Source organism: Corvus kubaryi, unplaced genomic scaffold (assembly GCF_017639235.1).
Source record: "Corvus kubaryi isolate FWS band 111438036 unplaced genomic scaffold, C.kubaryi_AGA036_p1.0 37387, whole genome shotgun sequence".
Lineage (NCBI taxonomy): Eukaryota > Metazoa > Chordata > Aves > Passeriformes > Corvidae > Corvus > Corvus kubaryi.
In genome coordinates this window covers 2,310,486-2,326,729 of record NW_024581129.1, presented here as the reverse complement: position 1 = coordinate 2,326,729, position 16,244 = coordinate 2,310,486, and the positions used below count along the sequence as shown (strand labels likewise).

General features: G+C 40.1%; 1 protein-coding gene across 1 annotated transcript in view; it reads right to left on the bottom strand.

Moving 5' to 3' along the window:
• The window catches only part of LMTK2 (lemur tyrosine kinase 2), a 41,403-nt gene extending 25,402 nt beyond the window's left edge, over positions 1-16,001 (bottom strand). The window contains exons 1-3 of the mRNA XM_042036848.1: positions 15,732-16,001; positions 1,449-1,573; positions 472-616 (exon numbers count right to left, since the gene is read on the bottom strand). Coding sequence (XP_041892782.1) covers positions 472-616; positions 1,449-1,573; positions 15,732-15,885 — 424 coding nt within the window. The 5' untranslated portion in view covers positions 15,886-16,001. The remainder of the gene's footprint in view (positions 1-471; positions 617-1,448; positions 1,574-15,731) is intronic.
• Positions 16,002-16,244: the final 243 nt, after the last annotated feature.

The window sequence follows — 16,244 nt, the reverse complement described above, 5'->3', positions numbered from 1 at the left end:
ATCTTACCAAGATCACATTTACAGCACAAATAGTCTACAGTGACATTAAGAAAGTGATGCAGCTGAATAGCAGCACTGATGTCAAGTAAAAGATTCACTCTTGTTTCCATTTAAGGGTGGTGGTTAAAATCCAATGACAACTTAGCCATGAAGAAAACCACTGAAGAGCGAAGTCACAAGTGTGCCAGGGTACTTCAAACCCTTTAGGTATATACAGATATGATGACAGCAATCTAGAGAGGGGGTTTTAAGGTAGTTTTGCTCTCTTAAGCTCTCTTACCCTGCCACAGGTTAACATCATAGAAGCAGTATTTCACATTTTATCCTTTACCCTACAAAATATATTGGCTCGGTTTATGGAAATCTGTAGCAAGTTATTTGTTACAGTAAAGTCAAACATAATCAGTCACACTCCATTTTAGACACTGAAAATGGCTACTTTTGTTTTTGCACTGAAAACCAGTATTTTACCTGTACGAGATGGAAACTGGGAGGGAGTTGGTAAAGCAATATTGGGAACTGAAAGAGTAAACACTTCTGCTGGAGACTGAACAGATGGAGTATCTTCTGCTGGAGGTGTAAAATCTATTTCATCATCAAAGTTATCTTCAAATTCCTAAACAAAAGAAGTCTTAGTAAACAAGCTGATCCTTGCCTTTAAATAAGTACTAATACATTTCTTTCAGTTTGAATGACCAATGCAAAGGAAGCTTAAGCTTTCTTCCAAGGATAGTAACAGACATTTAGTATTCTACTCTTTATTTTCCAATAATTGCTGTCTCAAAGAGATTAAAGCATTGCTTTTAATAATCAAGGGATTTTTGTTTAGTTGGGTTTTTGTGGGCTTGGTGGTTTGGGTTTTGTTGGTGGTGTTGGTTTTTTTGCTTTGTTTTCTTTTTACTTTAAATGCTGGCTTTGAACAAACTACCATGAACTGCTCAGGCCAAATATTCTCCAGTTAGAAATGAGAGCAAAGCTCAATTTTAGGAACACTGATTACAGATGTTCCAAAAGTAACTATTCTCTGATGACAATTTCTCAAGAGTTTTGCTACAGTGCATATGCATCTTCAGTATTCTTATTTGACAGGAGTGTCTTAAACCCCACCAGCAGACTAAGAAAAACAAAAGAAAACACAGAACAACAACAAAAAGGTTCTTTACAGCAAAATTGTCTCAAGGGTGTAACTTTTACTACTGATCCTGATAGCTAGTTACTATTTTGAAAAGGCATTAAAGATTCTTACTGCAGCAGGGACCAATTAGTTCAAACAAACACCTGCATCAGGACTTCACAGCCTGCAAGAATACAGTCACTGGCTGTTTCAGAAGAGAGAGGATGTACAGTGACACTGAAGAGTATTAGCACAACTAATCAAGTGTTCTGGATATCAGGATGCAGCTGAGAATTATCACTTATACACACCTTGGTAACACTTCAGGTCTTACCTTGAAATCTATCTCAGGGTCTTTACAGCAGGAGACACAATTTGCCAGCAGAATGACCAGGACTACCAGAGTACACAGAGACAGAACCACAAAAGATGAGGGAACTTCAGCTGTAGCTCCTTCTCCTAGAAATAAACATGTATGCAGTATTCTATAAATATGTTTAGCACTCTAAGCAGTTCCTCCAAAACATACTACCTACCAGCATCTACTTTAAAATGGGAAGCTGAACATTTAATCCCATGGATGTGATAGTACCAAGCCTTGGGATTCTGTTTAAGTCAATAAATTTATACAGATATCCAAACACAGAGAGTAGAAATATGGTCTTTTGGAAGACATTTCCCATGAGCTAAAACACCTGACCTAAAGAACAGGCAGCAAGTAGAAATCCTCACCTAATCTGCACACAAATTTAAAATATATCACCATAGGACAGTACTCTGTCTTTCAATAAATGCATTTGTGACAATCTGTCAAACACACAAGTTGCTGTCACAAATGCAATGGATGTAATCAGCTCCACCCAGTTTCTGTTTCTTGTGATTCACTGGGTGATTTGTCTCCATTTCAAGAACTTTAGATTTCTAGCCATTTTACAAACACTTACAAATAATTTTCCAACATTTTATAGATAAACATTCTACAATACATTTCCTGAGATTAAGTCAGGTTATTACTCACACAGGATCAAAAGCCTCAAATGGCATTTTAGAAAAATCATAAGTTATTTCCAGGGGTATTAAACCTATTTTCCTCCCTGTTTTCATCTTCGATAGAGAACAAAGACATGTGGTTCCCTAGGAGACCAGAGCACACATCTTGAGGAGTTTTGTTGTTGCTGCTTTTTTTCAAACAGGTACTGCCACAGGGATTAGAAGAGTAGTTGGACCACAACTGATTAAAATATATTTAGATATTACATCACTGTCAGAGTTTAACAATGTCAGGTGACCTGGACCGACTGGATTTTACGAGAGCATTTCAGTATCAATGGGAACGTCTGGCAACAGGACACAGTGTATACGAAGCCTTGAAAATAAGAAAAGCAGAAGCTGATCATGAGTTAAGGGGCACACAAACTTTTCCACCTACCTCTTAAACCTTCAAAAAACTACATAATTTAAGAGATTTGCAGAAAAAAAAGCTACAGCTTTTTATCATGTTCCACTGAACACTTACAGAATATTTACTTATTTTAATTACATGTAAAGACTAAATTGACATAATAAAAATCCTGCTTTCAAGTGTGTCAGCATATTTTCAGGTCACATTTTCTGCACAACTAGGAATATTACCAAAACAACAAATAAAAGTTAGCAAAAATGGAAGGTTTTCAAACAAGTGATTCTGTTTCTGGTTTCCACAACAGTTTTGGCATTCTAACCTCATTAGGGACTGGGAATACTCCACTGCAGATATTGAGAATTGTTCAAACACAGATCAACAACAATGTGAGACCACTCACCAGCTTTTAGTCATAACTCTGAAGAGAACAAAGTATCTCTGAAGAGGGCTCTCAATAGAACAATTTATATTCATTTAAATCAAGTCTTCTACATAACTCAATGGATATTTTTCAATTTCTAAGCATCAACAAGAAACAAGGGGAAGATAACAGCTGACTTCTGTTTACTTCCTCCAAATGTTCAGTAGCCTGATGAAGGAGACTGAAAATTACCTGAACTGCAAATACAAGCATTTTTTGTGAAGTCATTAATTAGTCGAATTACTGTAACAAACACACACAGGTAATACAGCTGTAGATAAAATTTAAGAAATTCCTTTGAACTCCTATTTGAAACCAAATTATAAAAGGTAGCTTTACTACAAAAAAAAAGAAAATATTTATGTTACCAGGTATTACAAATTAAAATTACTGTTTCAGACATTTTTCCAAACCCATCACACCTGATTTCCAAACAACTTCCTTACCTTCACCAGCAACTCCACTGAAACAAGAAGTCAACTCACCCCAGACTATCTACTGAACCGATGCAGATTTTCCCTAACAAACACCCAGGAACACATCACCACAATCACAATACACTCCTCCCAGTAGAAGATCAAGACTCCTGAACCCCTCAAATGTTTCAAGCACTTAGGAAAGTTGGCCAAGCAAATCCCTGCACACTGAACTCAGCCACCAAGAGCATTGTAATTACTCACAGAAAGCATTCCTGCTATTTGAGGACTTAATTTCAGACCAGGTTGTTAAAGCACCTCAACTGCCAAGTGTATGAAACACTAAAAAAATGTTATCAAACTTTGAGTTTCTAGTACACTCTAAGGTCTCTTTTGATGCCCACATGGCTAACATGAATTTTCCAGTGACTTCCTGTTCCCCACAGAAACTGAGCATTATCCCTTCTCACCAGAACCTTCTGCTCCAAACACCACATCATCTTCTAGATGGTCCTTCTGACCAGCCTCTACCGAAACTTGAAGCAGCTCTTCAAAGTTTCCTTTACTTCTTTCAATCCTACTGTTTCTTTTCAAGACCTGACCAGGGGTTTGTGCCCCCAGAAGAACATCTACTGCAAGCACATCAGTTGGTCTACAACATGATGGCCTCTCTACCTACAAACTCTCAGCCCTGCACTATCCCAGCTACAGCAGCACAGTCACAACTACTGTTTACACAAACATTATCATGCTCACTGCAACTTAGGATCCCCACTTTTGACCCCAGCAGTTACAGGTTATCATAGCAAATCCAGCTAGGAGGATTCAAGTTCCGGATGATCTTACGCACAATTTATTAACACAAAGCGATACATTTATTTAACTCAAAGTGGTTTATTTATTATATCACTCAAAGTGAGACATAATGAGCACTATCAATCATAAGTTGCACTTATTGAACATGTTAGATACACTGCATATGTATTCAGACATTTAATATGAAACAGATTACATTTTTGCTGGAATTCCTTCTGTGACGGAAACTGCACATTTATCAAGCCTAAAGTCTTAGGTGTTTTATGCAAGTTACACTGTTCTCCATAAGGTAACCATCTCTTTTAAGTGTCTTGGAAAGAATACCTAAAAGAAAAATATTGCTGCTGTTCATTATGTTACTTCCTAACCTTTAAATCCTTTTATAATTTCCTAGGAAAGAAAGCATGTGAATGAGCAGCAAATAATTGGAGAAAGTAATGAGTTTTTTCTTTTAAAAGCAAAGATCACTTTGAAAATGCAGCTTATCATTAAAGGTCTGTAAAGATGGAAGTCATCTAAACTTCCAAAAGCACAAGGCAATTTTCACATAGAAAGTTATGAACAGAAGCTTTAACACAAGAAAAATGCCAATTATCATGGGCAAGTTTCTGCAACAGTTACAGAACAGCATTTCAGATGACTCATACAATTAAGAGCTACTTACTAAGAATTACAGAATCCATCTCTGTTTGGATAAACTTTGAAGTTTCTTATACAGTAATTAATAAGTAATATCTTTAATTTTTAAAAAACCCCTGCAAATTAATGTAAAATTAAGTATTCAATTATGGCAACCTGTAACTGAGCTTCACTTACAATAAATTTTAGCCATTTTAATAGCTTGCATGTATACATATTCAGTGATAGAAGTCACTGATTAAATATTGGAACTGGTCTTTGTGACACAGTGCTGAAAATCTGCTGCAGTATAACCTCGTTTTTCAACTATTTCCATCCGATTAATTCACTGGAGCTTTGTAAAATGACTTGGAACTAGAAGATATTTAATACACCCTTTTGTTTGTAAATTGTGGAAGTATCAAGGAATGATGGATATTTATTTTATGATCCTGACTGAAAACAGCAACCAGCAAGAAATCCATTCTAATTAATGCAGAAGAGCATTTTATATAGTCATCACACAAGACTTTTCTTTAATTAAAAAAACAGTTAAAAAACATCATAAATTGAAATAATTTTAATATAAACCTGGATAAAATCCAATAAACACTCAAATTCAAGATTCTTAATATTATACATTCTAGAGAAGTTAAGAGATTTACTCAGGATATCACTTTAAAACCCTGCCATATTTACTGTAACCCTATGCAGTAACAACCTAAGGCATCTTAATATCTATCCAGAAGTCAGAATCTGTTCTTTAGGAAAGGAACCATCAAACAGATTTAAAAAAAAAAACAAACCATCTCTAACATGGCAACTGTAAAAGGCTTCCTGTCAGCTAATACAAACAGCCTAGACTACTTTGCTTTGGTATATCCAAACTACTTAAGCCAGAGGAAGAGGCCTGGATTACGTCCGTCCTATATTAAAATAAGCAGGAGATGAAGTGCAGCTGTGTCACTCTATGTGTTACTGCAAGGTTCACACAAAGTAATGCTTTACAAAGCTCCGTGCTAGCCACATGTTCCATCCCAAAATGGCACCTGGTGGTCCTAAACTATCAACATAGAAAATCAAGTACTCTTCCAAAGCTTCACGGGATTAAATACATCTATGTTATTTACCCACTTTTTAGAAGTGCATGGTATCATAAACAATTCAAAGCCCTGGTTGAGGCAGACATTTAATTAACAGCTTGTGAAGCAGATTCCTCAGCACCTCTGAAGATGCCATTTCCTAAGCAAGTTCTTCACTAAAGCCTAAATTTGAGCACAGCACATGTGAAGTCAAAGGCTGAACACAGGCAAGCACACGAACAGGCTCACTGAGGAAACAATGATGATGAGCTGTGTTGGCATTCTCAGGATCAAGTACGGACCTGAGAATACACACGTCAGTATTTATTACAATGTTTCAAGGGGTGGAAAATATTATTTTCATACAAAGCATATTTCAAAGCAACTTCTATAGGCCAGGATTCCCTATAACTTCTTAAGTTTCTTTTAAATCTCCTTTCTTCATAAGATAGTTCTCCAACTACCAAATGCAACACTCAAGCAAACACAAGTTTTCTCACTAGAATTGTTTGCCTTCTCTATCCCATTTCCCAGTCTGCCCACAATACTCTCAAATACCCACATGTCATCCACCTGTGGCATCCTTTGGTATCATTAATTACAAGTAATGAGCATGCCAACTAGCCAAATATTCCATCCACATTTACTCGCCAAGCAACAGCCTCCACTCAGGACAACACAGGACCAGGTGTAGCTGTCCATACATGAGGGATGCTGGGCTTGCCTTTCTTCTACTACCAAATCATGAAAGGCCGGTATGTATTCTTAATTTTGGTTCAATGTGAGTAATCACATTATTAGGTTCTCAACCTTCAGAAAACTGGGCTAAAAAGTGCGTGATACCACACAGTTCTAAGCTCAGGGAAACAGAAAAGTAAATGTATATTCCAGACATTACCGAGTGCACTGATAAAAGACATTCATTACTGTGATAAAGGCAGCGTAAGGCACAGATAAATTAAGCATTATTAGGGCACAGTGAACTTCAAGGGAGCATCTGATTTTAAGCTTTCAGCACAGTAGTTGCTATGCAACAACAGTCCCACTGCATAAGCAAGAGCCCATTTCCTTTCAAGAGCAGCTATATAACTGGCACTAATAGCTATAACTATTTCCAGCACAAATCTAGCATGACAGCAGTCACTTAAACTGTCTCTTGGACACACTCAAATTATATGATCATGAACTAAGATGCTACTTTATGACACCAAGGCAGAACAGCGCAGTCTTTCAAATACTAATGAATGACCAAATCTAATTTTGCTCCCTAGCTATATACCCAGGGCATCTTTCATAAACTTTGTCAGTTTACTTACTCTGCTTTTAACGAATATTAAAGCAACCACATTTAAAAGTGTAATATCACCCTAATTTATAGTGGTTTTGACAAATATGATTTTAAAAGCCATCATCCCAACTTTCCTAAATAATGCTGTCATTCTCTTCTATGCCAGCAATTAAGTGGGAAAGTGCTATCGACTCCTATCCAGTTCTTCACAAGTCAGATTCAGATCATTATCTTTCCCTCATAAAGAGGTTCTCCTGCATTTATTTACTCCCTGAAATCTTCAGAGGTTTGCTACTAATAAGAACAAAACCATACAGACAGAACCAGGCCTATAAATTCAGATGGCCTGCAGGTAACGGAGAATACTACACGAAGCCTCTATTCAAAATTATTTTTGACACATCTACTGTGTAATGCCCAAGCTGTATGATAAGGTAAAGCACAACAGACACTGCAACTCCTCCATTTCACAACAAAAAAACCCCAATCAAACTCAAGCACATTCCATTCATTACTGCATTCTTGTAATCTCAATTTTTTCCTGCTATGCTGCATTTAACAACTGAGCCAAAAAAAGCATCGTTTTCAAGATTAAGTTTCAGCAGAAATGGGTGCAGTACGATTATTCAGTTGTGCAATGCTATATCACAATGGGCTTTAAAATACTACATTAGAAGGGCATTCAAATCACCAACCTTCAACTGAGATACAACACAAGCAAACAAAAACTTAAGTTTTGAAGGAGTGTTATTTGCACTTCAGACATTCTTTTGAAAATAAAATGAAGAGAATTCTAGGGTGAGAGAGACACTCCTAATTCCAATCTGCCCTTTGCCTTGAATGGCCATTACCAATAAAACACCAGTACTCCAGGAAGAAACATTCCCAAGATCTCAGAAGATTTTCATTGACTTGATGTCCTCAATGCAATGGCAGCACCTTAGTGAAATCTAAAATGGGTTCCAAACGCCCAAAATATTTCAAGCAGCGACTGGAAATGTTCCTTCATTGAGCGTTGCTCTCTAAGAACAGGCACACAACACTGCTTAAGGAACTTCTACGTTTCTCAGTTTACACCGGAACTTTTCAGCATTCAGATTTTTAGTACTTAAGCCACTCAACTCAAGCAGAAATGTTTACTGTCTTAGAACAATAACCTGGAACAAACTATTGAAAATTTTATTAACTGAAGAGTTATTTCAAAAGTCTGTCTTCTCATGACTTTATTGCTACCCTTACGTTGGATAATGCAAATGTCTAATGCATTACTAATAAAAGGAACCTTGGGTATTATGTACCCTTTTGCAAAAGCACTTTATCAACTGATTTTATTTTTCCTTCTGTGGAAAAATCTTACTTTCTAGATATAGTCTCAAGCAAAAAAAACCTCTTAGGGACTTAAAGCTGCAGCTTTCCAAGTTACTTGTGCACAATTGTACTTAATCTTTCTGAAAACAAGAAGCAATAACTAACAGCTTGTCAATAAAATTATTTCCTGGCTAAATCTGAATTGTGTCACATGGCCTAAATCAAAGTCTGGCACTTGGAAAGATACAAGTAAAACGACAAGACTTTTCAGCAGTAGTGTGGGGAAAAAATAATCAAAAGTCAAATACAAGTCTGTTCCTATATTCTACCAGACAGAAATTGAAACATTTCATCCCTCTACTCAACTTGTCCACTACAAACCCTGCCTTACCCTAGAACTCCATTAAGTCCCTCATGGGGCAGGTGGGTGGGATGAAAGGCCAAGGCATGTGCATAGACAATTCTTTTGAAAAAGAATTCTTCTTTACAACCATTGACCATCAGAAGTAAGGGTAATGAAGACAGCAGCATGGCCATTTCTTACAGAGTTTATCCCCATGAAACAATAAAAACCCCTCTGACACACTCCTTCAACCCATCTTGAGTTCTGGATATATTTCTACAGCATCAAAAGCCAGTTTCACAGTTAAATGTGTGTTTTGTGGACACATGACCCTGAAATATCACTGTCCTATGCAGTAAGTTACAATATTTTCAAGAAGAAATCTTAGCTATTTCATATCATGACTGGATGTGTAATTCCATGTCAACAATTCTCAGCAAATTATCTCTGTCCTCCCATTTGTCCTTAAAAAGAACAGAAGTCTACCCTGCAGTATAAGCCAGCATTTTTTCAAACTGCTTTATCCCATGCTCCCCCCTAAATGCTTTTACAATGTGCTTCAAGTGAGTTTCTACATCTGCTTAAATCCACTTTGTGTGGAAGAGTGGCACAGGTTACATATCCTAAGGCAAGAATACCCAGGGAAATGCTGGACTCTCCTGGAGCACAGCATCTCGGAACAACACTGCTCTGATCCTCCTGCTTCTGAACACTTGTCCTGGCCCGAATATTGGCTGAACAGTTAGTAACCAGCAAAACTCTGAGCTGGGATTGGTTTTACATTACTGACCTTATTCTATTATCCTACAAGTCTTCCCAGTAATGTCAGAGAATTACTCACACAACAGCATACTGCTCAATTTTAATAAGGACTAAATATAGGCTGGTACTTCAAGTGTTTACAGAGCGAGATCTGTTTGAAGTTTCAGTGCTAGAATCTCATGTTTGCACAAAGGCATCTTAAGACAAGGTAAAAAATATCCATGTTAAATAATTATGTGCCTTATGCCTTCATGGCAGTGTTTCTGGAAAATCTGGGTAGCATTATCATCTTGCAAATGTATCACTGACTCTTCACTGTGTGTATGTGTATGTGTGCATATAGGTACATACACATGCTCACAAAATTCTGCTGTGCATACTTTATTCTGTACTGCTAGATGTTGGTTTTGACAATTATTTCCTGCTCAAGTACATTTTTTTTCATCTGCTATATCATTTCTCCAACAGTGAGGCATGGGAGTTGTAGATTTTTTTTTTTTTTTTTTACACACAGGAAAGACCACAATAATTCAAAGCAGCATGAGAAAATCACACATCAAGGTATCTCAAACCACCAGAAAAGCATTATCTGCAGCATGGAAACCAAAACTACAGTATCTCTTTCTCCTGTCATTTGATAGCAATACAAGTTATTAAGATACACTGCCTTTGGAGAGACTAATTTCCTTCACTTCACAGGAAAGAAATCCATAAATGCAACTTTCATGAGACAGGATTTTCTGGAATCTTGATTTTATAGTAGATGCCTTTCCAATTCCAATGTACAGCTGGGTTAAGAAATGCAGGAAAGAAAGGAAAAAGCAGCATTTTGCAAAAAGAGCTTATTAGATCTATTTCTCACCCCTATTCATAGCTAAAGGATGCCTAGGAAGCACAGGCCATAGAGTAAATGACTGATTTTGGAGAACTGGATCTGGTCTACAGTCTGAAAGCTTAAAAGTCAGCACTAAAAAAATCTACTGTTACTATTTTCTGCACATCTTTCATACCAAAGAAGTCTCAGGGTGCAATGGCAGTCCCAGAAGAGTCATGTCACTGTTAAGTCACTACAGTGATGTTTTCTACCAGGAAGGAAACTTTTGTAAGTGTAGCAGTGTTGGACAAGGTGTTACTTTGTACAGCGTTTCATACTAAAATCATTCAGAAGACAATTTACTGACAATGTGCTTCCCACCACTACCTTGCCTAAGCTACATATGGCACAACACCTTGCTACAGACAGTGCTTAAAGCACATGTCCAGACTCACAGGGCTATCCTGACATTTTGTACATTTCTGACTATAAAAGTTGACAAAATGTTTCTAGTAGCTAGATGTTGCTCAAGACCTTTCATAACAGCAGTACAATGAAAACAAAGAGCTCACAGAGAGCAACAAAAGCATTGAAGCTTTTGCAAATTGTATCCAGAACCGCATCAAGCTCCAGATACTAAATGCCCACACCAAACAGAAAGGCAGACCCAAAATAAAACCTAAGGCAGACTCCAGTACTCCATGTGCTGTCCTTCTGCTGCAGAACTGCAGTGTTAGTACTGAAACAGAACTGCGATTTCTGCAGCTCTGGCATTACACTGACTGAGGTCCCTTTATCCCACGGAGATAAACCGTGTGTGAATAGTGACTGAAACCAGACTACAGCAAATATTCAGAAAATTACTCCCAATCAAATTTACCAATCCGGAATGCTGGATCTCACAAAATCTTTTTTTTATACAGGGGCACAGCCAGCACCCATCAATGCACCCTTTCAAACCAATGCCCAGCACCTGATGCTGCGACAACAAACCTTTAAACAGTCTCTGATCAGTGCTATCTCAACATGCTGCAATGATAACTGAGGAATTATTAGATACACCCAAGCATTCGAGACATAAGAAACTGCTTCAGAAAGTGACCTCCTTCTATGAGGACTCCTTTAGTTGTAGCAAAGTCCAGACACTTTATAGCCACAGGCAGAGAAAAGCAAACCAAGCCTGTGAACAAAGCCTTGCGTGGAACATCCCTGCCGGCCAAAGTCAGCACTGGCTTCCTACCTCAGAGTCAAACTCACAGGCAGAAACAAAAGATAAAAGACAAATTTCCAGCTCTAGTTCTACGATTATTAAATGCTTGGGACAGAAGCTGGAAGAAGAAATATAGGGAGAAGCTAACAAGTTCAGTGCTTGAAAGGGGAAGAAGGATAGACCACTCCCATGGAAGGCACATACCATAGTTAAAATCCCCACTTTAAAAGCAAGATTTTTCTTAACTTTCAGTGTTGCTAACTTGCATACACTTAGAAAATTTTCTTATTATGTGCAAGAGTCACAGACATTTTACATGGTACCAAACCGCAGGCCACAACTGCAATTTGGTCCCAGTCTGACAGAACTCCAAGTAAAACACCAAGCCAAACCAACTCCAAAGCAACAATTTTCCCAAGGGGTATATATATACACTACAGAACTCATCTCAACACACACAAAAAAAGTGTCTTCATCTCAAAAGTTTTAACTTGTCACCTGAGGCCAGCTGAGTACACTAGACATAGCTGCATGAATATTTAGATACTCTGGATACTATATACCAATTTCTAACCATCTCTTCCTGGATCCTACATGACCAAGTCCATCAGCAGGGACTCCCTGCCACTGACACCCAACTGGGCCACTCAGTCCCAAGCCCAAGGTTCTCAAAAAGCAATCATGTAGGCACCAAGTCCAGCTGCCTCACTTCAACTGATCAGACTGTGTAGTCATCACAAGCGTGAAATTGAACACACCTGCTAAAATTGCTACCACCTATACAAGTTTTACAGGATAATAAAAGTATTTTGGAGTCTTACTTTGTATTTGCAAAGACTTCAGAGAGCACAGAGATGATGAAAAGACTTTGTCTGACATTACACACACACTTGATTCAGATGCTCAGCAGAATTAAGGTCAAGTATGGAAATCCAAGTCAGAACCAAGAGCCTGGATGTGAAGCTTTGGTGGTGGGTTGTGATGCCCTGTGTTTGGCTGCTAAACTCTGCTGCAGAAGAGCAGTCCCCAAACATCCTTACTTCAGCCACACAGCTGGTAGGGGAAGTCATGTTAGCCTGATGCACTCAGGGAAAATCACCAACACTGCAGGCTCAAGACAACTTCAGCACTTCAGTCTAGGAACTCCTTTTCAGCACAACTGCCCCAGCTCTCACCTCCAGTATAAAGTCAAACCGTAAATTCAGAACTATCACAGTACGTATCAGTATCCTTCTTTTCCACTCTCAGAATAAATTAAATCTAAGTTAGCCAAAGTATTTTTAGCCAGTACCATCTTCAACAGCCTGTTTTTTGTATTTCCTACAATAATTGCAAGGAACCTTGCCAGTTAAACAGTTCAAACCTGATTTCATTTACCTCCTCTCCTTATTGTTGGATAAAAAACATATTAAGTCAGTTTAGAAATATAACATCAAAAATGCAGATAAATATAGAACACCTCATCATCTGCTTGAAAAGAGTGGCATCATTCATCTCAGTCAGGGCCCTGAGAACCTGACAGGTCCCCAGCCATCCAGTCTGGCAAACTTCCACAGCGTTTCCACAAATTGGAGCATTTTTGCACAAGGAATCCAATCTAGTCTTGCTAGAACCTGCCCATCACCACTTCCAGCATTCCAGCTTCCTCCCCAGAGAAGGAGTTAATTTACTGCAGGTGTATTCCATGAAACAGTCTGTAAAATTCCTTACAATAATAACTACAGGCACTTTCCTTCTTTTTCTGTGGATCCCATCTTTCCTATTACAAGCGACACACATAAAGATGTTTCTCCATTGTCAAAGAAGCAACCACTCTTGTTAGGTGAAGAACTGTGGGATTCTAAAGTAATTTTGAAACCAATTACTAATCATTCTATGAAAAGCCCATTGAATACTTCACAAGTTTTCAATCCATATGTATCAGACCAAGTGTTACAGTGAACTGCAAAAACTGCCAAGGCCCAGAATGGAGCCCACCACCACCTGCCAGCCCCAACACAGGAAATCAAAGCAACCTGTCAGGGACACAAGAGGCACATTCAAAATACGGCTGATTTGTTTTTAAACACAACCCATGACTCTTAACCCTGCAAAATAAAGTCACAGGTTTGTCTTCAGACAGGTTATAAAACCTGCCTAGAGTGACAGAGAAGGTTCAAGCTGAACCAGTCTCATTGTCATCCACTGGGAAGCGATTCAAAGGAAGGAGAAAAAAACAAGGGCCTTGTAGCTTTCCCACTGGTTCCTGCTGCTCCTACAGGTGATGATACAGGACACGTTGCAGCCTAAGAACCTGTTGCACTCAAACCCACCAGGCACACATTATTTCAGTCAGGAGAAAGTCCTCCCAGCAAAAGTGATGCCAGTGAAACTGGAAAAGGCTCCTAGTGAGGCCCTGAAGTTTCAATACTAAATATCCATCAATAAAGTAATCCAAATACATTATCTCTTCTTACATGACAAAGACACAGTAGAAAGCAGCAGCTTCATTTCCTGGAGTCCACTGGGTTTCCCATGACAGGATTTGGGCAATTGGCTACACTTGAGATAACATCCCATGTATACATACTTTGGCCTAAATATAACCAAAACCTACAAATAAAATTACAATATCTCATTCATGTTGTATGAGTCCAATATCACAACATCATAAATATTTCTCTTAGCAGTATTGCAGTTGGCAGACCTGATTCAGTCTTTAAAAAATACAGAATAAAAAAAACAAAAACAAAAAACTAACACTTTAATACTATGTCCTGCAATTTGTCCAATCAGCTTTTTATTTTGAGAATAAAGCTTTTTACCAGTGCCATGGAAGTTATGCTTTGTTCCCCCATCTTTGGAAGGTGCATGCATAGTCCTAATAGCAAAGAGGAAATAGTATTAAAAAAAAGGAACACTTTGACATTTCCCTTTCAATAGAAAAATTAACTGCATTTCAAGAAAAGTAAGACCTAGAAAAGGCACAAAAAAATTCTCCATACAGAACTGATTCTGCTGTCCTACCTTACACCTCAATGAAAAATTGATATTATTTGGACAAAACTCAAGTATTTTATAAATGAAAAAAATTATCATTTAGCATCAAAGGAAATAAATATTTAACTGACAGATTTCTCCTTTTCAGAAGTTTACCTTTATACAAAGTATGAAAGACCTCAAAGCAAGCTGATGGACGGAGTGACTTATGAACAATTCATAAATGTTCTGGGAAGAAAAATCTGGGAAAGAGACACAGGTCCGAAAATAAAGGAAGTATGGGTTCTACTCCCAGTTTTGATACCTCGTGTGGAAGAGCAGCCAAATTACCTAATCTTTGTGCTTCATATCTTTCCCTCCCCACTGCTCCTGCTCCTCCCTCAACATCTTGTCTATTTAAGCTATACAACTCTTCATGGCTAGAAGGGAATCTCAGCACACATTCAAACCAACCCGACTCTAACAAAATTCAGTCTCAATACAATGTTATACTTGTAAGTCCCAATGAAACGCCAACAATAAAAATGAATCAAAGACGTAGTTGGTACCTGTGAGTCCATATAAACCTCTGATCAGTCACTCCTGCAACTACGAGGGCATATTGTTTAGCTTGTGCTTTTAAGACAAACAGGAAAATAAGCAGGGAAATCGAAGGAAGCTAGGGTTACCTAACATACGAGAGAAATGTGAACTACATGACTATTTAGAGAGCCCGGCCCGGGGGGGCCGGGGGGGGGGAATCCGACTAATCTGACCGGAAAACAGGGAAGCTCCGTCTGCCCTGAGGAGCCTCCACCCAGGAACGGGAGTCCCGGTGATTCACAGGCAAAACCAGAAAAAGAAAAATCCCGCCGAGCTCTGTACAGGCGAAAACAGCAGCACTATAGGAAGAAGGTCTGCGGTAAACACACAGAGAGAGCAAGCCCGTAGCTCAGTGTCAGGGGTCTGAGCGATCCACAGCGGGATATCGCTCACTGCCACCGGCAGAGCCGTGACCTACAGCCGGGGAGCCCCAACCGCCCGCCGTGCCCTTCCCGACGCTTCGGCGGAGCCCTGCCCGCAGCACGGGGGAGGGACGGGGGCTCAGAAACCCGCAGTGCCGCCGCTCCCGGGCCCCGCCGCGGAGCCGCACCCCCAGCCCCGCTTCCCCGCGCTCACCTGCACCTGCTGGCGGCAGCGGAGCCGCCTCGCCGCTCCCCACGAGCGGCCACAGCAGAAGGACGAGCCCGAGCAGGTGTCGCGAGCCGAGGAGCCGCGGGCCACCGCCCCCCCGCCGCCCGGCGCTCCCGCCGAGCCCCCCGCGCTGCCGCATGCCGTCCGCTCCCGGACTGAGGCCCGGCGCCGAACGAGGGGCTCGAGGTTCTCAGCGACTCCGGGGAGCCCCCGCGGCAGCCGCCGCCCCCCGGCTCCGCGGCATCGGCCCCGCCGCCGCTCCCCTCACAGAGCCCCACCGGCCGCCGCCGCCATCTTCCGGGCTACCTGACCGCGACGGGGCGGGACGCGCTGCTGATTGACAGCCCGGTGCACCAATCAACCCGCGCCTCACGCTCAGGAGGCGGCACCACTGGTTGGGATGGGGCTAATCCGTGATTGGCAGGTGCATCAGCCAATCGCCCTGCAGAGGGCGAGCTAGGGCGAGGGAAGGCTGAGGCGCGAGAGCCGCGGCGCGCG